The 23,025-nt window shown below is 45.8% G+C and overlaps 1 protein-coding gene across 1 annotated transcript in view; it reads right to left on the bottom strand.

Annotated features, from left to right (window-relative positions):
• LOC144097314 (glutamate receptor ionotropic, kainate 2-like) overlaps window positions 1-21,773 on the bottom strand; it is an 85,149-nt gene extending 63,376 nt beyond the window's left edge. Inside the window, exon 1 of the mRNA XM_077630056.1 lies at window positions 20,132-21,773. Coding sequence (XP_077486182.1) covers window positions 20,132-20,231 — 100 coding nt within the window. The 5' untranslated portion in view covers window positions 20,232-21,773. The remainder of the gene's footprint in view (window positions 1-20,131) is intronic.
• Between the last annotated feature and the right edge of the window lie 1,252 nt (window positions 21,774-23,025).

The raw sequence follows: 23,025 nt of genomic DNA, 5'->3' as shown, positions 1-23,025 counted from the left end.
TGAATTGTACATGATGCCGTAGAAATGTACATTCAGTTGCTAGCCAACGCGTGTTCATCTATTCATACGACTGTGCGCGCGGGCGCTATTCTTTTTTGTTATTTTTATTAGCTCTTTCTATTCTTTGTGTGTGTTTCAGATTACACTGCTCGCTTCAAGACGATAGTATGAGATTGTACTCCTAGCAACAACCGACACTGGGAACCGACGGCTGCTGCTACGCGAGTGGCATATTTATAAGCGGCAACATGCTCTTTAAACGAGGCTCCTAGATATCACGTCGCTCCAGCCCTGACCTGGAAATCGAAAAAATCTCATCACCGACCCTACCTCATAACCAGTAAAGCTGGAAAACTGGAAAAAAGAAAACCTTAGAACCGTATAACGGGGAATGACAGCATTCTCAAAACTAGCTTAACGGTAGAACAGCACATGTCCCGGAACCAAGATTAGTTGTCCAGTTGAATTTGAGGGCCCTTTTTCTTTTTATTAAGCCAAGCCGCCGATCTGCTTCCCGTCGTCATTTTTGCCTCTATTGCTGCGTCGGCACGTTTTTGCAATAACAGTGAAAGGAATATGGGACTTATGGCTGCGCTGTTGTGATTTTCTTTCAGCGTGCGTATATCTCTATCTTCGGTATCTCGGCTCAATGGCAACAGCAGAAGGATTCAAAAACAACAGAATGCGTGCCTCAATTTCCTCGCTTTGGAAGTACGGCTTCTGCGTTGCGGATCGGCAACGTTGGGAAATGGTGTCTGAGAGAAATGTCGAATGCATCTCCAACATCTCTACAAGGAAGCTTCGCTTTAACTGTGCGACTAAGTTTTTTTTAATGTTTTACTATGAATCGCTATTTCGATTTGGGAAACCGAACCTTCCGTTGTTGCCATGTGATCAACTCCAACACATACTTTCCCAGGACAAACTATTGAAAGCGCAGAAACCTTTCCTCAAACCTTAGGTTCTATCTGGAACGTCAGTTTTAGAAATGAGAAGTTGGCGATTGTGTCTTTTGAATTATCTTTTGTTGCTGTTTCGCTTAACTAGTGCCTCGGGTTTTCTTGATGTCGTTTGTTGATTTTTACTCGAAAAGCCAATATATATTAAGAGCCAAAATGTTACCATCATGATTTATGCATACAATGCACGCTAGTGCTGGAGGCGATATCTGCCATAACTTATTTTGAAAATTTATGCCGGAACTTTATTGACTCACCAGAAAAACTGGTCTCACTACCCAACCAAAAAAGCATGGTTTTCGTAGCCATGTGCTTCAAATAAAGCCATAAGATCATTTTGTGTGCATGTTTCTTCCCTATTATCAGCTTGCCGCGCCTATTCCCGCTTATCAGACAATGATAATTTATCGGCAGTACACAGCTGCTTCATTTTCTTCCAACATTGAATAAAAACGAGCATACGCAGCAATTCTGGCCAAAGCATTTCTTAATTGAAAACCCTTTATGAACGCCATTTTTTCATGTAATGTAAGATATTGCACTTTAACAATCAATATATCTGCAGATCGCCGGACGGCAGCGTTTAATTTTTTTTCTGTTAATATTTTTGCTATCGTCAAAAGCGTTCCCTATTGGATTTCTATGGCAGTCTTAACTGTTAGATGCGACCACTGAAAACACTTTAAAAGAAACAATGCATCTTCATTATTCTGCGGAACATCCCCTACCCGCATCCCACGCATGCCTGCCGGGACCGGGGATTTGGGGGCTCCTTCTCAGTGGGCAATAAAGTTTTCATTCATTCATTCATTCATGTGTCCGCCGAGGTGTGAGACAGATATTGCGCTATTTTCTTTCCCCAAAAACCAATTTTCATTTTCATTTTACATATTTAACGTGCACTGATATCGCACAGCACATGGGCGCCTTTTCCTTTTCGCCTCCATCGAAACGCGGCCGCCGCGGCAGCGTTCGAACCCGGGTACTCCGGCTCAGTAGACGAGACCTTTAGCCAATGAGCCACCGCGGCGGGTTTCCAGAATCTTTCATTTTTGTTTTTATTTTTTTTAGTGTACTGTACTTTTTTTATTAAATCTAAGAAAATAAGTTTATGTAAATTTCGCACGAGAGAACAATCTGTACTGCACCACTGGTACTAAGAATATGCGCACTCAAAAGTCGAAAATTGGTTCTTCGGGAAAAGAAATGGCGCAGTATCTGTCTCACATATCGGCGGACACCTTAACCGCGCCGTAAGGGAAGGGATAAAGTAGGGAGGTGCCGTAGTGGAGGGCTCCGGAAGAATATCGACCACCTGGGGATCTTTAACGTGCATTGACATCGCACAGCACACAGGCTAAGGCCTCCATCTAAATGCGGTGCACTGAACAAAAATAGATTTGTTACCTTCCTAGCTACTAAATTAAACCATGGTGAATTTCCTTTATTACCAGATAATTCTTCCCTTCCTTCACCTAAACTGCTCTCTTGCCCTTCTTCAAAGCGCTCAGGAATTATCACTATCTCTTCTCAGAGCGCTATTCAAGCCTCTAAAAGAAAATAGGGCATGTGCTACAAATTCGAACACTGGACATGACGGCCAAGCGCCTCGGGCCATAAAGCCAGCTTCTGCTTCTGGCTTGAGTTCAAATCCACTACGGCACGCCAGGAAATGTTTGAATGTTTCAGTGCTTGTTTTGACGTCAACGCCGCTGTGGTTACATGAGTGAAGGACTCAAATTGCTTAGAATGAAAGAGGGCTGAAAATTAATCGGCCGCCGCCTGTCTGCATTGATGAATGACGTGAGGCGGGACATGTTGTGGCAAGAGGGAAATTTTTCTGCAACGTATGAACATCGCACACAGTAATGGCACCTCGTTTTAACAGTATGGTTCTTCTGAAACATGCTCGATTGCAGTAGCATCACCAACGCCAGGCAACTCATATAGGACCGCGCGAAGTGCGCATCACCCACAGCAAGGACAGGATGTTTTGTAAAACGTGCTGTTGACTCCTCTTTGTCGAAACTTAGATAGAGATGGTTGTTCCCAAACAAAAGTTGCGTACACCGTTTTGCTTCGTGCGGACACATCGAAAGCGTTGAGTATAAGAACCGGTTAAAGCTAGAATAGCTTGCCATCCCTTTCAAGGGTGTACGAACTACCAGCATCAACTACATGTTACAAGCCGATAATTATCAGCCAGGCTACGCCCACTGAGGCCACAGGCCCCTCCCATATATCTGCAATTAGCCCTGTCCTACGCGAGCTACGGCAATCTGATCGCCTCAAAGTGCATCTCTGACCACTCAGCTTGAGCTGCACGAGCAAGGATAAAGTTAGCAGCGTGAAGTGCCTTTGAAGCCCTGAATGGGTTACCCTGAATGGGTCACCTTTCTGTATCGGCGCCAAGAATCGAATTGCTCATGAAATGCCCTGCAGCAAGGGCGCGCCGTTTTCTTGAACGGCTCAAAAATAAATAGTGGTATCCGCATTCACGTACTAGTGAAGTCTTTTGGAGGCTGAACATGCCCTACCGTCGGCGCTTTTGTTCTTCGAGCTGTGCAGCGCGTATATGCTCCCTGACTGCTTTCGCGTCTAAGGGAGTTTCCGCCATCAGCCCAGTGTCTTTCCTTGTCAGCGTGCTCGGATTTATTGCCCGGGTTTGCTCTGCTACCTTTCGTTGCGTTCAGTCCCTTCTTTTGTGTGTGTGTGCTGTGCAGTACGCTTGTGGCCTCTCACTGCTTTCTCTCTCTGATGTGTCATAGCCCTCGGCCGCTGCTAAGCGGCCTTAGTGATCAAGGGAGATAGGCTACCAGCTCGACGATTTCTGCCTATAACAAAAGTCACTTGGATTCCGTGCAACTTTTTTTTTTTGTAAAGGGACTGTTCAGCCTGTGGAAATGGCGCATGGTGAATTGCCACACAGAACCGCCACGTTCAACGAAGTATCAGTAAACAGAACAGCACGTCTTGGTGAGGTGTGTAAATAACTGCACAACAACAGCCGCCTGACTGCATGGCTGCCCGTTTTAGACTCGCATGTGTGCTTCTCGGAATTCTGATGCGTGCGTGGACTGGCGTTGGGATGTTCTCGTGGGAATGTTTAAAGGGATCTCAAAATGCGCCCTGGTTAAATAAAGCATGAAGGGAGCCATCATACAACGAAAACGAATAGCTGTCGTGTTGGCCGATTAATCTAAATAATCGGAAAACGAAGCTCCTTTGTTTGAGTGTCTGCTGCTTCAAATCCTGCCCGGAGACAATGTCACTGTGAAGTTTTTTTTGTCCACTTGGCACTAATCTGACGGACAAGTTCGGATGTTTTTCAGTAAGTTCACCATTGTTCCTGGGTTTTAGGTTTCCCGCGGTTTCGAGCAAGTGTTCACCCTAGTTTACCGAGGATGTCCGCTAAAAGCACTTCATGCTTAAAACAAACAATGACTCCAGTCTAAGGAGAGTAATTTTTGACAGAATGGCCAATGGTCCTTCATCGTTCTCATGCAGCGATGAAGTCACTGTCTACACGCCGAAAATGGCTCTGAAACTATTTTAACCTCCATTGTAGTATTTGGATTTTGCCAAATTAATTATTAGCCTAGTTCCATGAAGATTAATACGTCAACGGCAGGTTCAAACCCTCGTGAGACAAAGGCAGGCTACTCAGCACCTGCCACCTTAACAATCACATTCACACTGCAAAGCAGCGCAAAGAAGCAAAAAATACTAATTTGAACTCTTCGTTCCAAGTGCGCTTTTTGGGCGAAAGCCGCTAATGGTACTGAGGGACGGCATGCAATTCTCTGCCGCCCGTGGGGGAAGGGAGGCTTCCCACGCTGGTAAGCCTTGAGACGTTCGAGGAGCGTCGCTTGCGTAGGTGGATTGTTTTGATTCTTGAGCAGGCGTGACGAAGGTTAGTTGAGTTTAGTTGCTGTATGCTACAGGTGGGATTAGCCTTGCTTATTCTGCCGGCAATTTCTTCACCGTAGCGTCACTTACATGTTAATAATGACATAAGACCTGTCAGATCGGCCCCGCTATGCGCACAGTCACTTAACATAGTACATATTCCACTCCCGCAGTCACCATCTATGCACACATTTACTCACAGTATAACATAGTCCACTCCGCAGTCACCATCTATGTACGTATATATTAAGTCACTGTAGAACATAGTCCATTGCAGGGCTACCATTCATGCACATATCCACTCAAAGTATAACATGGTCCACTCCAGAAGACACCATCTACGCACGCATTCAATCACAGTAGACCATAGTCCGTTCTTGCTGTCACACTTTAGAGATAATATCAGTGTCTTGCAGAAATGTTAAAAGAAAGCGTGCAGCCTCCCTTCTGCATGTTAGGTTTCCACTGGGGTAGACAATGTCTTGAATTGTACTGTGAAGCACTGCTGTCTTCTTGAAGGAAGCCAATATCACATACCTTTCCGCGTTGTACTCTGGGCAGTAAATAATATTATGTCTATATCCCCGCACTCACCACATAAAGAACATAGCGGAGACGATGCCACGCCCGTCTTATGCATCCAGGCAGGAGTACGAGCAGAGCCCGTGCGAATTCCATGCAGTAGAGTGGCCTGGGATCTTCCCAGTCCGTTGATGACACATGGATTGTGGGGCGCACTCCAAAGGGTACTAAAATGATCGAGCGGCGTTTCTCTGAAGAGACTTTTTCCATCTTGTGGTAATTTTTTGATGAATTTCTTGACAGAGCTTTACTGGCGAGGCTGTCTGCCACCTCACTGCCTCTGACTCCTATGTGAGAGGACAACCATTGCAACTATAGAGTAAAGCCACTGCTGTGCAGATTCTGCCCCAAGCGTAGAAAGCTTATAGACAAGTCATCTGTAGGGAAACAGCACTCTAACCTCTGAAGGGCAGATTTTGAATCAGTTAGGATGACGACATGTTGAGCCGGACAAGACTCTAACTTCCGTAAAGCCGCCTCAATAGCAACACTTTGGGCCGTTGTGGAGGATACGCAGCAGTAAAGCGTACAGACCACTTACAGTCCAAAAAACGAATGTAAAAAGCCGCTGCACTAGCTTGTTTGACCTTGTCCACAGAACCATCCGTGAAAATTTGAAGATAGCAGACATACTCTTTTTCCAAATGTTCAAGTAGGAGCAAACGCACTGCTGCCAAAGGAGAGCTGCGCTTTGCGCTAAAATGGGGAATTGTGACCTTACAGTTGAGAGTCAGAAAATAAAATACCAGGGGGGTTTCGACCGCTTCCTTTGCCTTCGAACATTAAGGCCTAAGGAACTAAGAGTATCAAGTGACAAGTAGGCTTTTGAGTCATATCTCTTGCATAGCCACTGGAGAAGGAATTGCCCAGCTACCGTCTCTCCTGGGTGCCCAAGATACATTACTAGTCTCTGAGAAGCGACTAGGCTAAGAAGTTTCGATAGAGACTCATGAAGTACTGCCTTGTTCGCGGCCGCCTGAGGAACTCCAATGGCTCTTCTTAGGCACTTTCTGTGGACAACTTCGGGACGTTCAAGCTGTGATGCCGAGGGGGAAATTAAAGATAACTGATACATTATGCGACTGACCACCAGCGCTTCATGCAGTTTGATCATTGCAGAAGGGTGGTTTCCCTATTGCTCACTTGCAACTCTGCGGATCACACTGAGACGCGAAGATAGAGATGAGACAATCACGTCGACAGCTTTTCGCCACTATAGACGGGAGTCAATAATTGCGCCCAGAAAACGCGTGTGATTGTATTGGCGGATGCAAGAGTGACCAAGGTCTATCTTAAACCGCGCTTAACGTCTTCCTGCACCTGCAAATAGAATAAAGCCGGATTATTGCACCTATAGAGACAATCCCGCACCTTGAAGGCAAGCTTGTACTGAAAGTAGAGCCTGTCGAGCTATTTGAGCTAATCGCTTGTGTTGGTAGCCAGTAATCCAAATACAAATGTCGTCAGCACATATTGACATACTCATTTGCCTGCAATTTATTTGCAACGAATCCAGTAGGCCAGCCATTACGACGTTAAAGAGGTGGAGGGGGGGGGAGTACACCACGTGACAGAACCCTTTTGATGCTTAAGGTGCTCTCTAACCGTAAACGAACCGCACGGTCACTGATAAAAGTGTAAATGAATCTTTACAAATGGCCCTGTATGCCCATGTCTTGCAAAATGTTCAGAATTGAGCTCTGAAGCAGGTTATCATAAGCTTTTACAACGTTAAGAAAAATGGCTAAGGAGGAAATGCCGAAAGCTCTCTGGTGTTCATTGTGGCTCACCAAGTCTAAGACGCTATCTTGGGCACTAAGACCTCGGCGGAATCCCGTCATACATGTTGGCAGTGCCTTGCTGTCCTCGAGCCACCACGATAAGCGTTCATTTACCAGCCTCTCCATCAACTTAGCTACACAGGAGGTCAATGGCATAGGGCGATACGAGGCAAGGTCCGTTATGTCTTTGCCAGGCTTCATACTGGAACTGCATGTTCCACCTTCCATGACGAAGGAACATCGCCAGTCTCCCAAACTCGATTGATGAAGTTTAGGAGCTCATTTAATTTTGAGTTCCAGGGGCAGATTATGCAGCATTTGGTCGGTGATACCGTCGGGACCTGGTGCACACCGGCGCCACCGGCCACTGAGCGCAGACTGAAGCTCCCTAAACGTGAACGGGACGTCCATGATAGACCTGGAGGAAGCAGGTGGCGTATATATATACCCATTCCTGAATTAGCACGTACAAGTGCATCTGCAAATCCCTCTGCCAACCACGAAATAGGTTTTTCCTTGCGTAATGCAAGAGCTTCAAAAGGCTTCCAAAGGCGAGATTCTCCAGCAAGGCTGCCAATAACTCGCCATATTCTCGTCATCGGTGAGAACACAGTCAAACTGGCGCAGAATGAGGTCCATTGCGACCTGTAGAGCTTGTTCGTGTGCCGTCGAATGGCAGAATTCCGCCTCTTGAAGGTCGTTTTGAGGTCCCTGTCGTCCTTCTTCCGCATCAGTTGTCGCTCCGCCCTTCTCGCTGCGCAAAGGTTCTTAGTTTTTAATCCAGGGCTGGAAAATGATCAGGTAACTTGACCGCTGTAGTTGCTGCCATATTTCTAGAAATCATTTTGCCAATAACATCAGCAGAAACACGTCCTAGGTGCTCTCTGTACTTGTCTCAGTTGACCACACTGCTGATTTTAGGACCACGCATAAGAAAGTCTGCAGCAAACACTAAAATCGGATAATGATCACTTCCCATGTGGTCAGGCACTGTTGACCACCTCACTCGGACGTCATGTGAATGCAATGTCAGGTCTATAGCTGTCGCTGAGGCTGGAAGCCGGAAGAAAGTGGGGCTTCCGTATTGACAACTCACAGGTGCAAACTGTCAATAGCATCTACGAGTTTGCGTTCATGGGAATCCGTTTTCCTCTCAGTCCTGACGGCATGATGGTCGTTGAAATCACCGGAGCTGATTCGAGAAGCTGGGCAGCGGTCGCAGAGCTGCTGTAGAAACAAATCCAATACTACCTTCTTCCGCGGGGACAGGTACACGGATGCAATAGAAAGGTTCCGAAAGCCGAGCTATATTCTCACAGCCGCTAAATCAATGTCATCCGTGCAAAGATCGATAATCCTTAAAGAAACATGTGGAATTTCACTTCTTATGTAAAGCGCGGCACTCTCTGCAGAAAATTACTTTATGCTGCAGATCTTATCGGCGGCATGTCCAGTCAAACATCTCCCGCTTGGCAGGCCAGCTTCCGACAGGGACAATACTGGGACACAAGTCTCTTTCAAGAATAGTTTTAGTTCAGCTAACCGACTTAAAATCAAGGCGCAGTTTCATTGCAGTATTATCGGAACTTTTCGGTGGATATCAGATTCATTAGGTTGAACACCATCTATATTAGATCAAAACGAAGTTCGCGGCAAAGGTAGTAATCATGGACTCAAAAGAAAGCACCAGCTGTAGGAAGTTCTTCAGGTTACCAGGCGGCATCACAGGAACATGTGAACGCAGCGCCCCAAACAAAACATGGAGAAGGTCCGACACGCCTTGATTTTTGAGCTCCTTATTTTGCGCAACGCTCTCACTTGCAACATCGACAAAAGATGCCGACGGGGACACACTCTTGGTCGCACTAGCTGGCTTTTTTGTCAACTGTGCATACGAGAGTCCCCCTTGCCGTCGAGTCTGGCTGTGATCTGGTCACTCAGGAACATGGACACTTTTTGCTGGAGGTTGAACAACCGACTCGCACGTAATGGACCTTGCCGTCTTGCTGTACTCAGGTCTCTTAGGGACATTATTGGGTAACGCAACAACATCATACTCCAAAACTGGGAACTCGCCAAATCCTAGCACAGGCTTCTCAGTTTATTGGGTTTTGGGACAAGCAATGAAGGATATTCGACGGTGCAGAGCGCTCACATGGAAGGGGCAGCCTCCGAAACTCGCTGGATGATCACCACCGCAATTGGCACAAGCAAAATCGGCCTTGCAGGCTTTAAAGTCGTGGTCGCCATTACACCGCTTAAGGCGTCGATCCTTTATGCAAACTTTGGCCACGTGACCAAACCGTTGGCATCTAAAACACCGTGGAGGAGCTTCACTGAAATCGGCAACTGAGTGTTTTTTGAATCACAGATCAATTTTTTTCGGGCGCTCTGAGTTGGAAGCGAATATCAGCACGATAAAGTTGGTAGATTTCGCAGCCCATTTCTTTTCTTGAGACTCTACACGACGCACGAGTCCTTTCACGTGCAGAACACCTTGTGATTATCAGTAATCAAGTAGGTCGCTTTGTGAATACGACTTTGGTACACCCTTAATAACACAGGTGTTTTTCATGTAGGAATGGGCTAACCGCACGTTAAATTTGATGTCACCAATCTGAGAGCACTGCAGTAGCTTGTCAACCTGCTGTTCCGTCGAGACATCCAGCTGAAGAGCCCCTTGCATCGTGAATAGACTACGAATCGGAGCTGATCCCAGCAGTGGTTGAATGGCCGGGAAAAGTAATATGTTATTCTTCTCTCTTAAATCAACCCCTTTATCTGTGGGCTCAACCACTACCGGGATCCCGACCATTCGTTGCTTGCGATGACTCACCAACTTGAAGCCCTCGTTGTCCACGCCAGCCATATCGGCCACTGACTCGTCACCGTCCACGATCGATGACTCATCCCCACTAAGCGATGAGGTCTCACTGGACGGGTGGTCGTCTCCATGTTGTGGTCGCTCCACGGCCTGGGAAGCCATGGCCGCCTCTTCCGACCCAGCCTCCTTAGATTGGCGTGGTCCTTTTAGACATGCCGGCGTCGGAGCGGCCGTACTCTTACCATAGTGACAGTACCACCTTGACGATGCAGCCATCCTCGAATATTCAAATAAAAGTAGGTAAATTAGGCAAAATTAGGTAAATAACCAGAGCTGACGCTAGAGTAGGTCAAACAACGTCTTCGTAGAAGGTGACCGCATGATGAACATAACGATTATTCGGGCTCCGATCGCGTAATAACCCCGTGTATTTCGCTGCCGTTCACGTAATTCTAAAGAGGCGTTTGTACTTATTCACTTATGCGATCGATGTTTTACGCTTTTTCATTTCTTACCACCAAACCCTTTCCGTATCTTCTGCCTATTAAGTTGAAAAGAAAAAAACGTTATCAGTTTAACATCACCATTCATTCCAGTCATGATTCTAAGATTCCTCTGGGAGTTCTTCCGGCGTCACTTTACCATCCTACATTTAGGCGACATTTTCCCCCCTTACCTGACGTTTATTTTCCCACTTGTAAAGTTTTACCTTCACCAGGCCCTTCTGTACTGAAGAAAACAGGAAGCCGAGAAAGCGCATTGTTTGAACACGTTTCACATTTCCTCAACGCCTCAGGTTTTTTTCCTGTAGAAACTTTATCCTCCACCTCTTCTCGCGTGTCTCTGAGACGTCAGAAATAAAACGGGGGTGTGAAACGTGAACCCAGCTCCTCTATCACACGACACCCAGTGGGAAAAAAAAAGTCTCTGCACAAGTCCGGAAAACTGACGAGCATAATTGCGCCTCAGCAAGTGCACTTGTGAGCCTATACCTCTGCGCCGTTCTCTTTATTATGCATTGTCGTCATTATTTCATTCTCCTGACAGGTTACTCCGCAACTCAGCTTGAGCATGTCTCCAGACCCATCACGCTGCCTCTAGACGGGAAACCTGAGACGATGAACTGATGAAGGAGATGGGGGGCTGCGACTGGTCGCTAGAGGCGGATGTGCTCAAGACAGTGAGAAGTAAAAAAGGGGGGAATGTGAGTTTTGATGGGGGGAGGAGAGAACGGTTGATGTGGACAATTTAGGTACTAGCTCATGCATGGAACGCATATGAGAACACTGTCCGCAGTCTGGACCTCTGCGCTACAGAGGCGACCATGATGGCTGTTCACTCTAATCATTGAGTCATGTCAGCCAGTGTTGTCTCCCGAAGGCAAATACAGATGACCCCGTCTAACGTATTGCTTTTATTTGAATAGTACTGTTCACCCTACGCGCAAACTGCAGTTCGCCAAGCTGCTTTTCTTCAATCCGGGATAGCCTAAGGCGCCGCATTTTATTGTTTTTTTTATATTTGCCGCATAGATGGCTGTTTCTGTTCATGTTCAAGACATCCGCTACATTCGCTCAGCGTAAAAGCTCATCTCTCTCTGGGCGTTATATTTTGGCGGACCATAATCTCTAAAGAACGAAGTAGGGGCTTTTTCTGCCCTCCTACAACTCTGCTTTGAGCCTAGGTATGCTTGAGCAGTTTGGTGGCGTTCGTGATATCCAGCAACTTGTAGTCGAGTAATGAAATACTGATTTCCGATGCCATGCGCCCGCGATTTTGATGGCAAAACAAACTCAGCTTGTTCAAAGCAGTGTTGAAAGGCATGAACAATTTTCTGCCTACTTGCTCTAGGCCGATTCCTTACTCAAGGGCTCTGGTGACGCGTATGACAGGTTCTTAGCTCGTCCATAAAACATTATGCACTATACTCGGCTCCGTCGCCTTCTAGGTTATGTTCCCAGCTGCCCCGGCTGGAATGTTATGCTCAGACCTTTCAAATGCCTAGCGAATAGTGCATTCTGCAGTCATATAGGTCAACCAGACTCCCTCGTTTTATACTGGTGAAGCCTTGTCAGACTAATGAGGTACGATGCTCACTTGATGTTAGCGTCGGCTCCGTCCATTATTGCTGCGAACATTAGCCGCTCAAACGGTCTTTGTCGCTTCTTTTACATAGGATTGTATTGAAATTTGAACACAAAAAAGCAGGACGAAAAAGGGTGATCTTTATTAGGGCAAGGTACAATAAATTTGCTTAGAAGGCAATGACCATCCAACCCGCTATCCACGAGATTTCTTGCCATTGTGCAGTTTTTCTTTTCTTCAGCCTAAGTTTTCTTTCTCAATTTCCGCTCGTTGATACACTGGCTCAACTGGGGAGAACTTTTCTTACTACATATTTGGAGCAGTATTTTTTTGTTTCATGGTTACATAACTACAGTGTCGACTGCCCTCATAAAAAGGAAGAGGTGGGTGATGGTGAATAGCCCGAAGGGCTTTCCATTGTTGCCCAGAAAGCCCAGCGCATTGCACAATTATTTACTCAATCGGCTTTGCTCACAAGTTCACCATGCACAGGCACAAAAATTCTGTAAACAAACATCCACACCCGCGCTAGTTTACGTCAGACTTGAAGGCATGCGCGTCGTCTCCTTTATGCAATGTGGGCCACAGCGCACGCCAAAGTGATGGTTCGGTGCCAACTGTAGACCATGCACATGGGAGCGGCAGGCGTGGCTTTGTCTCCAACTATAGCACGTTGATATATATATATATATATATATATATATATATATATATATATATATATATATATATATATATATATATATATATATATATATATATATATATATATATATATATATATATAAACTTGCGGTGCACATGTTGCACCTGCGAACATTTGATCCACTTCTGAAGTGCTGCTGCTTGGAATCTTTTGCACTGTCTCATAAATGGCGCTAGTGCTGATGCGTTTTTTTTTTTCATGGTACGTAAGTGACTAAGGCTTTTTTGCGTTAAAGGCTAAGTTATATCTCTCTCCTTTGTGGGGCAGCACGAAAACATTTTTAAATGTACTAATTTGTTTAGATTAGCTTCTTTTAACTTCGTGGAATATAACAGGTGTCAAGAAGTGCATTTTCTATGGGAGTAAGCTAACGCTTAATAGGATCTGTTTGTCATAAAACAGTGAGAATTTTTGTTCATAGCCTCTACAAAGGTATGCATGAAAATAAAATATAGTTCGTTGTGGTCATTTCTTCGCATACTAGTTGACACTACCATGTAGCCTTATACTCTTAAATATAAAGCTTCTATATCTAGTGTTTTTCATTAGCTGCCGACTCAAAGTGATTTTATGCACCTTTCTTGGCTGGTTTCACAGATGTTTTCTTTCTTCAGGTACGCAGACCCGATCCTTATTTAGCAGCTGGTATGGCTAAAAGTTTGATAAATATGATGGTAAAAGTAAGGTATATGATTCAGAACTAAATTAATACCTATTGTTAACACTATCAAAATAGTTCTTACAAGAATTTTTAACGAACGAGCAACCTTTGCGGTGAGTGAACACACAACCTGATCATAATGCTTTGTGAACTACACTATGCGGCAGTGCTTTTACCGGCACGGATTTGATCAAAAGTAACTGAAGCAAAGCGTATTGAGCTAACAGCGCACCAACGATTAGTGGGCACGTTCGCGGGTGTATTCTGGGCCGCGGAATATTAGTGCATCAATATGTTCTTTGGAATGCTCGCGCGTTACCACAACATGCTGTGACATTGCGGCTTCGGAGCTCAGTAATCAGGGAACCAGATTGAGGTATCTCTAGCGTCGCATTCTGTACGCGCTGGATTTAATCGACGTGCCTCTCAGCTTATATTAGACCAACAGCAAAGTAGCTGGTTGCGCTTTTTATTAATTCGCTAAATTGCAGCCATCGGCACGCATTCCATAAGAACAACCTTCCGCGACTTCCTACTATATTCCCACACTTGAATAGTTGCATGGGCACAACAGAAACCAACTGCACATCTACACCTACGGCTCAGTGAACCCCATCACTTCTTCGGGCTCCGTGGTCACCCCCGTAAGAGCTACCTAAATCAGAGTTAGGATACATGACCAGACATCTTTTACGGGTGCATAACTAAGCACTCTTCTTGTCGAGTAGTTAGAGCATCCACGTGCCCGAGAGCTACAGCGCTCCGCCATCAGTAAAGGGCACGATATTATCCACCAAAGGCTTCCAAGACACAGAGGCATCGCAGGCAATCACCGCGCGAACTGTCGGCCATGGCGGCGATTGTCTGTCGATCACCATTTCGAGAGCACACGCAGCAGGCAGGCTTCGCACAGTGGCGCGGGAGATCACGCCTGCCTCGTAGGTTTACGGCAAGTTTTATAGCTCACGTCTGACCGACCTCATTTCCCTGTCATTCCCTTTCCTCCTTCACATTTATACCCCTCATCTCTTTCCCTCAGTGCAGAGTAGCAAACTTGTTTCTTCTTCCGGTTAACCTCCCTGCTTTTCCTTCTACTCCCTAACTTTGGCTTTTTCGACAAGTTACGTGCACTGGAGGGGTTACTTTGCCTGCATGCTTTCCAAAGCGCTTGTATTTTCGCACGATGCCAGCAAATTTTGTCGAGCCACAGCGGCGAAGGTAATCGCGTTTTCAAAATTCTGAAAATCTGATATGGCTATTCTTAACGATATGACTATAATTAACGATATGGCTATTACTAACTTTGCACTATCGTCTGATTTGAGAGAGCGCTTGAATTTGGCGACGGCTGAGGCAGCGGGCTGATTGAAGTTAGCATCGGCGGCATGAAACGTACGCTGCCTTCTGCCCCTCTCTTTTCCTCTATCTTTCCGTATGCTGACCACTGAAAGAAAAGAGTTTGCCAATGTGGTCCCCGTAGGCAAGATAAGTTTAATATTCACCTGCTAATCGGTTCCGACCTGCGTCGGCGATTACCTAGTACTGAGTCTTCTTCTGTGTGTACAATTTTCTTTTTCAGAAACAATCTGTTTAGTATTTGCATTATCCGAAGCTAAATCAACAGGCTCTTCGAGCGCCATTCATTGCTTATTGCGCCACTTTATAACTAAGAGTTTAATGAACACTACTGTACTAGGAGACACGGGATGTATGACTGCGCTTTATTAAAAAAAAAAACAGTTTGACATGTAATGATATGACTTCTGGTCCCTGCTGCAAACGATAAGAAAAAAAAAGATAATCCGAAGCCAGTTATTCTCACAACTTTGTTTTTACCTTTGTACAGGCTTCTTTTGTTAAACGATATTTTTAATTGTGCATGAATAATCTTCACGTACTTAAGAGCGCTCAGTTAGTTGGGCTAATATTGACTGTCTTCAAAACTTCCTAAATTTACGCAGTACTCTCTCAAGCCTAGTTCCGTCTCCAAATAACAGAATTTAAAACTTAAGGACAGCATTCTTTTGCTCAGTCCCCATATTCCCCCTCAAATCACTGTACGACACATGAGGTTAAAGAAAACAGAAGTTGTAGCCAAAGAAATTAAATTCATCCTCTTTCTCTCATTCAGACACGGCCCAAGAACGTAAGAGTGAGTGCCATAAATAACATACGATACCAGTAACTACCGACGTGTACCATAGCGACATGAAGTAACGCTTAGAAGCAAGAAACAAATGAAGGCGTTTCGAGCGGATTTCAACTGCCAAGGTGGAACGAAAAATGTTCATTCGTTTTGCTGTTCGCCCCACGCTGTGCTTAGAGGCACTTCTAACATTTCGGCGTTGTTTTCGGCGAGTCCAAGTAAGCGGAAGGCGAAAGCAAGAGCCAGGTCAAACTGCCAATTCCTTCCCAATTCCTTTTCTTCGACAGCTAATCTGTTGTAGGCCTTTGACTTAGTTTTACTCCTCGATCTTTGGTGTCTGCCGTCGCTACAGCGGTGAAGCTGTGTGAAGAAATTTTCCGAAGATCACAGGCATTTTTAAGTGTATTTTTTTTTAGGTTGCCTCTTTCTCTAGCCCCGTTCCTTATTGCACTCGAAAGGATGGTTCCGAAGGTAGGCGTGCGCACAGTTGCACTCGCTTATTATTAAGGCGGATGCCTTTATAGTCTCATGACTCGCCAGCGGGGACGTTCGTAGATAAGTGTCACGCTATAGCGGTCAATCAAACGTGGTTGATGTGTCCACCGAGATTTAGAGATCTGAGAGCTACTGCGCCCTTTCTTTAAAAACATTTCCTTTCCTCAAAACACATGCTTTCGCATTCCTGCACGCAAGCAGACAAGTTTAGTCACAGTTAAATAGTAACCAATAATTAGTTAATTAGTTATTAGTAATTAGTTCATTATTAATACTCGAGGTTGGTGTAGTATGTCGTAGCTGGAAACTCAGTATACGATAATGCACTGAGCATGCGCAAGGCGCCAGCAGACAAAGCACCTGCGCTTCAGCCTACTGCGCATGCGTGTGACGTCACTGAGTGGCACCACCATCGCTCGAGAGGAGCGCTCCCAAGGCAATCTTTCAAGACGCCTCCTGCCCGCCGATCTGGAGGAGGAGGCGGAAGAGGAAAAACTTTATTAAAGTGAATGGGAGTTGGGCGAGCTCATGGGTGGGGCATAACAACGGTATTAACAACGGTATAAAACCGGTGTTAATCACAATAATTGCAATATGCTAAATCTGTCAGGATTACAATGCAATGAGCCAAAGTACACTACACGTGCGACACCCAAATGGTATGTGCCTAGGATGCGAACAAATTACGGTTATCAAATGTTGAGCTACACTCTCCCACATCAACTAAATAAGGAGTCCGAATTGATGTACAGCTAAGGCCAAATATGTTACTTTTGTTCATTTTCTTTTTTTCTTTTTTTTTATCCCTGGAAGTGCCACCATGTTGTGTACCACTGCAATGCCCTTGTGGGGTGCGTCGACCTCGTAAAGCCTTCCCAATGGCTTTTTGTCGGCGCACCCAACATCGTCATGATGTTAAATAAACATGATTGATTGATTGATTGATTGATTGATTGATTGATTGATTGATTGATTGATTGATTGATTGATTGATTGATTGATTGATTGATTGATTCCAGGGCTCCACTGCCTTGAGCTGCCCTGCGGACCTGCGGTATGGGTCCGTTGGTCCTCCACGTTATCGCTGGTCAGCAGCTCCTCCCTCCGCTAAAAAGACGTGTTTTTCACCTGCAGAGTGTTTGGTTTGGCCCCACATCCCCATGAAATCTGGAAGTGTAAGGGTGGGCCTGGCATCAGGGACAGGTGTCGGAGTATAATGTTGGGTGTATGAGTTGTAGTCTGTGGAGGTTTGGAAATGTCTTCGTCTGTATCTGCCGCCAAGAGACCGTATCCGGGGTGTCTAATTTCCTATGAGGTGGACGGAAATATCTCCTCTAAAGACGCTGAAACTCGAGGCGTTCGTTATACCTAGAAGATAGAGGGGTAAAAGTGGGCATGGTTTGTGGCCCCGCTCGGTTGATGATGACTCGAGCTAGATCATGCGCCCTCTCATTTCCCTCCAGTCCCTCGTGGCCTGGGGTCCAGGTGATGTCGTGGTGCTTGGTGAGGGATGTATTGCCCATGAGCCGACTGACGTGCTTGGGAACTCGGCCTCTCAGGAAGTTTCGACACACGTGTTGCGAGTCTGTGATCACATGAGCGCTTTTGCCTTGGGACTAGTAATGCCTAATGGCAATGGCCACGGCGGTGGTCTCCACGGCCGCTGGTGTTTCGGCTCTTACAGAAGCAGTGAATAGAGCAGAGAAGCGGTGATCCACTACCGCCACTGCGTACTTGTCATGGTGCGGGTATGCTGCGGTGTCAACATAAACCACATTCGGGGAATTGGCTAGGCGTCGTCGTAGGTAGGATACTCGCACTCGTCGTCTCGCTGTGTGAACGTCTTTAAGCATATATTTCAGTATCGGGAAGGATGCCGCCTAAACGCTCGCCTGTGTATCCAGCAACCGAGCATGCACGCGCTAATGAACGTCAGCGAAAGGGTCGTGAAGCGAACAATTGTGCAGTCTTTAATGAACATCTTCACCACACATCAGCGACACCAGAAGCAACACCGCGCTAAAGACTTTCGCCTACCGCACTTTAGGTCAACAAAGTGCCCGCCTGAATTTTTTTGTTCATATGGATTGAAAACGCACAAAGGTCAATTGAAAAACATCACCAGAGGTATTTTTTTTTATTCCTTGTGCATTTTATGTTACTCCTGCGTAGTTGGCAAAGAAATTTTCAGGGTGAAACTCCTTTTTTGCTCTTTTTTTTCTGGCCGGAGAAGAAGCGTCACTGAAATTTCTTTTATGCTGTCCAGCATTTGGGATGATATCGTTGCACTCTTTCATACCCGTGGGTTGTCTACTTTTTCTTTTTAAGATCTTGAACAAAAGGACCTGCGAACCTTTATTAGACCGACTGAGAAAACCTAACTTGAGGCAGATACGAAGTAAATGTAGTGCACACTAATCGGGGCTGTTGAGCATTGAGGACTACTCAGTAAAAGCATTAAACTGTTAGGCCCTCATTTGTCAAACCCATGAAGAGTAAATTCAATAAATTTTGAGCATTTGGAGAAGGAAGCAAGAATTCTACTAATTCATCCTTAATATGAACAAATATATGGCCCCTAATGATGCATGTATGGCGGTGATATGTACAACTATTCCGACGTCAGCTATTTTCTTTTTGCAAAGGGTATTGAGCAGGGATCAACGAAACGCTCCGCATTACTTTGGGCTGTTTTTTTTTTCTTGCGGGAAATAAGTTTTGTTATTTAAGCGTTCTTACACATTTCCGACCATATTTTTTTAATAGCGTTTGTCATGAAACATGGTGATTTATGTACTCTCAGTGCTTTTCTGCCGTAAGTATTTTCAGATAAGCCAAGGCTGCCTTTCTTGAAAAAGATATCAAGCGTCCAAATTTACTGATTTTGAGCATATCTTCAACGTTGCCGCATTGTAAATAGTATTTAATGACCTAAGACAACTCCGATTTTCTTCAAATACTTGCAATCATGCATGTTTACTTTCATCAACGTTTCTAGCTAGTCACTGCTCCCTAGATTTTGCAACGATGTTCCAGCTCTAGCAGTGAAGCTTACACAGAAATAAAAAGGTGTTTTCGTAGGTTTTTCAGTTCTTTCACTTAATCCCGCGAGATATTCTATGAAAACGCCTTGTTCCAACCCTTCTCTTGGTACATTCGTGCGTCCACCACAAAGTCGTAAGCAATTCTGTAGCAATAGCAACCACTATCCCCCGCACCACATGCTCATTTCATATTCTCTGTGTTGTTTAGCTATCGTCGAAGGGCGTCTCGGCCTGTGTAAATATCGACTCACAGTTTGGGCGCCGGGTCAAAAGCCGTCCGGTCCTTCAAATCCATCTCAAGACATCCGTATCGATTAAAGCTCGCTCAATGCCTCCTAGATGGATGCGCGGCGCCAGAGTTCGCCAGCCGGGCGTTAGAACAATATTGTTCGATTTCGATGACCTGGTGGTCTTACGTGCAGCATGTGCACTGCACTCAAAAGGTTTAATACAAGCGGCTACACTCGCAGCCAGTGATACATGCAGCCGTCCAACTGTTTGGGACTCAGCGAATTCGGCACGGTCTGAAAATAGTTGTGGATGTGAGTACAGGCACCAAATACACGGTAAAGACGATGTTTTGTCAATCACGCCTTCACTTCACCAACGGCACCGCTTAATCGAACGCCTGTACTCTCGAAGCTATTCACCTCCACTTCTAGCGGCATAAATGCAAACGAACCTTCGGCAGAAACGTGCATTAACTTTCAACAGGGCATAAAGGATATGCGCAAGTCTGCAGTCGAGACAGTACGACTGCTTCTTGATTGCAGGTATTTAAGACACAAGACGAAAACTAAAGCTGTTCATTTTCTTTTTTTTTTTGCAACCGAAAAAAAATATAAGGGCTAGTGGAATCAATCGTTGACCAAACTTTCTCCGTTTGTCAGTTACGCAGGTTTACTGAATTGAAAAATGCCATCCAGCACAACCACTCACCGATCCGTATGACGTCCGGTAGCACTCCTCCAACTCCAAGTTGGCCAGCGCGCAGTGCTGCGGCGAACACGATGAATAATGCAAGACACGGCCGCCCCATTTCGGTCGCTGTCGACGAGCTGACCCGTTGGCAGCGAAGATGAAAGTTGGCGGAAGTGGGTTTTTTCTCGGGCTTCAGAGCAGGGCGGTGAACATCAATCGTACTGGCAGGTGTTGTTGCGTGGGCAATGTCCGCCTCGGATGAACCATAAGCCAACGTCGCAATTCAGGATCGCTGCTGGACGTGACTTCACCCTGATATTCCAGCCTTCTGTTCTCAGAATGAATAGTGCCATAACATTTTTATTGTCGCTCTTCTGTACATAAAAGCTCACCTTGAGAACCGATGTGAAAAGTCTCAAATTTTCGAGCTCCAATTCTTCAAGGAGGCACTCACGCGGCGACAACAAAAAAGAAAGTTTCTCAATGGTCCTACTGTAGGTTTTACCAGTGCTCGAACCCCTGCGCTAAAACAAAGGCACTGGATTTCATGCTACGAGGGACTTACCGAGGAAGGCTTCGTGACATTCATCCAGGTTGGAGCAATCTCACACTGTTTGGAAACTCAGAGGGTGTAGGAAGGAAAGAGAGAAAGCCGTGACTAAAACACGCCGGTAGAGTTTACAACATCCTATCTTTCCTTGGGCGCTATTAAGACTCCCAGCCTTCGTGCAACGTCTTCAGTTAGCTGCGACTTGCCTAAAAGGTTCTTTCAGAGGCATGTATCTCTGAAAATTCATAAAAGTATTATATTCCTGAAGAGTTGAGTATTTTGGTGAATGATATTCAGTGGAATCTTTGGAGCTATTTCCTCTAGGGCTAGCGGTCGCAAAACTTTTTTTTCTGCCTGAGTAATTCATGAAGAGACGATGCATAACAAGTGCAACCGAGCCAGTTAATCTGCTACATCAGTGCCTAAACAGGTTCCTTGATATTTATTTTTGATATTATAGCTCATGTTCCTTAACACACGAACGCTCCTACCTCACTGTCGTAAGGAGTTGTCCTTCTTGAGTGTTAGTATTCTGGGCATAAAAGTTCACTGATGCGGAAAACTTTCCTTCTTTGACTTGCTTCAAAAAAGTAAAATTGCATTGAAAACACGAGCTGTGCTCTCTTGATCGCGCACTCGAGGCTGTATAGAGTGAAGAAGCACTGGTCCGACGGACTTGAAGGAAATACTCATCCGTAGATTTTAAGCGTTACCTCACTGACGCAAAGTATTTTCTCCCTCTTTCTCACTGCAGAACGACCCACCAAGCAACGAAGTCGAAGTGATGCCCCAACGCCGTGCCGTCCAAGCGTTTTCACACACACACACACACAAAAACATTGGAGTCGAGTGTCGCCACACGTTCTGCCCACCTGCCGCACAGTACGAGGATCAGAGCGGAGAAATAGAACTGAGGTGAAATTCCGAGCTGGAGTGCAAGCATACCTTATTTAGAGAACACTAACTAAAGATACCGACCATTGTCTGACTTCCAACACGAGAGCACAAACCAATTGTGCGCAACATCTCCAAGCGAGATCCATAACGGCAGCTAGACGTCCGCGAGCACTGCCTGCCTGCGACTGAGGCTTTGGGTCGGCTTGGGCAGACGAGGCACCGGTGCCCCGAGAGGGAGCGTCCCTTTTCGGGACCAGCGTCGGTGGGAGGGAGGGATGTGGGGAAGAGGTGTGAGAAACATCGTGGGCGCGGGCTGGCGGGAGTGGCTTCAGCAGGAACCATCGGTAAAGGCGAGAAGGTATCCCGAGAGCGAAAGTGGGCAAACACACGCGCTGCGATTCCTCCTCACTCAAGCGCGAGTGCGAAAACGGCGACGGAATTGATGTTGCGCCCTCTATGAGCGTCCTCGCACAACCAGAGTCTATACTTGCACTCCCGCGAAATTTAAAACTGCATTTGTGCTAAGGAATGTAAACTATACTCAAAAGCAAAGTGTGCCTGCGTATTCTGCTTTCTATTTCCTTTTTGCGGTCACCAAAGACCCATGTTTCGCTTGTGGTTGTATGCTATTTTCTGTTCAAAAAATAATTTTGGTTGAAATCACTGTATCTAACATATACTTTGCAAAATCATACTCAATGGCCCGTGCGAAGCTGCCGCAATCACAGTGTTTAGTTTAGTTTAGAGGTTTCACGTTCTAAAGCGACTCATGCAACGAGGGTCGGCGTATTGGAGGGCCCCAGATAATTTCGACTGCCCGGGGTTCATTAACGCGGTGACATCGCACAGTACACACAAACCTCTCGCACTTCGCCTCCATCGAAATGCTGGCGCCGAGGCCGAAATCGATTCCGCGTCCTTCCGAGTCGGCAGCCGAGCATCATAACCACTGAGCCGCCGTGGCGACTTGCAATTGTCATGTAACATTAAATTACAGTCGCGTCGATGGTTATGTTGACATTTTTTTTTTCAGAATATTAAACCACTGATGAAAACCGCTTTATCCTAGCTGCCTCTGCCACTTATTCATCTCGGAGAAGAAACAAAATGCGGCAGGAGCTCATTGTGTTTTCCGTAGGGGCCTGTGGTTCACTTTACTAGTCGAAGTTGGGGTCTTAGGTTAGGATCAAAGGGAACGTGATGCAGGGGTTATAGAGATCAAACAGAGATACTTCACCGGTTCCTCATGTGATTTCTCGATTACAGGTCGCACTCATGTAGATTGCACGCCAACTAGCCGTGTAGACTGTGCCATCTGTCTTCATGTAATCCAAACTGTTCCTTGGAAGCTGTGCACTTTACGGTGATAGGGCGCGGCAAACGTATTTTTGGTAAGCGGTTTGGTCGAGAGCAGGACAAACAATCTTGGAGCTCTTTTTCCAGGGGAAGATTGCATAGAGGCTTC

The sequence above is a fragment of the Amblyomma americanum genome, chromosome 7 (assembly GCF_052857255.1).
Source record: "Amblyomma americanum isolate KBUSLIRL-KWMA chromosome 7, ASM5285725v1, whole genome shotgun sequence".
Lineage (NCBI taxonomy): Eukaryota > Metazoa > Arthropoda > Arachnida > Ixodida > Ixodidae > Amblyomma > Amblyomma americanum.
The sequence above is the reverse complement of the archived record's forward strand: the minus strand, read 5'-3'. Positions and strand labels throughout refer to the sequence as shown.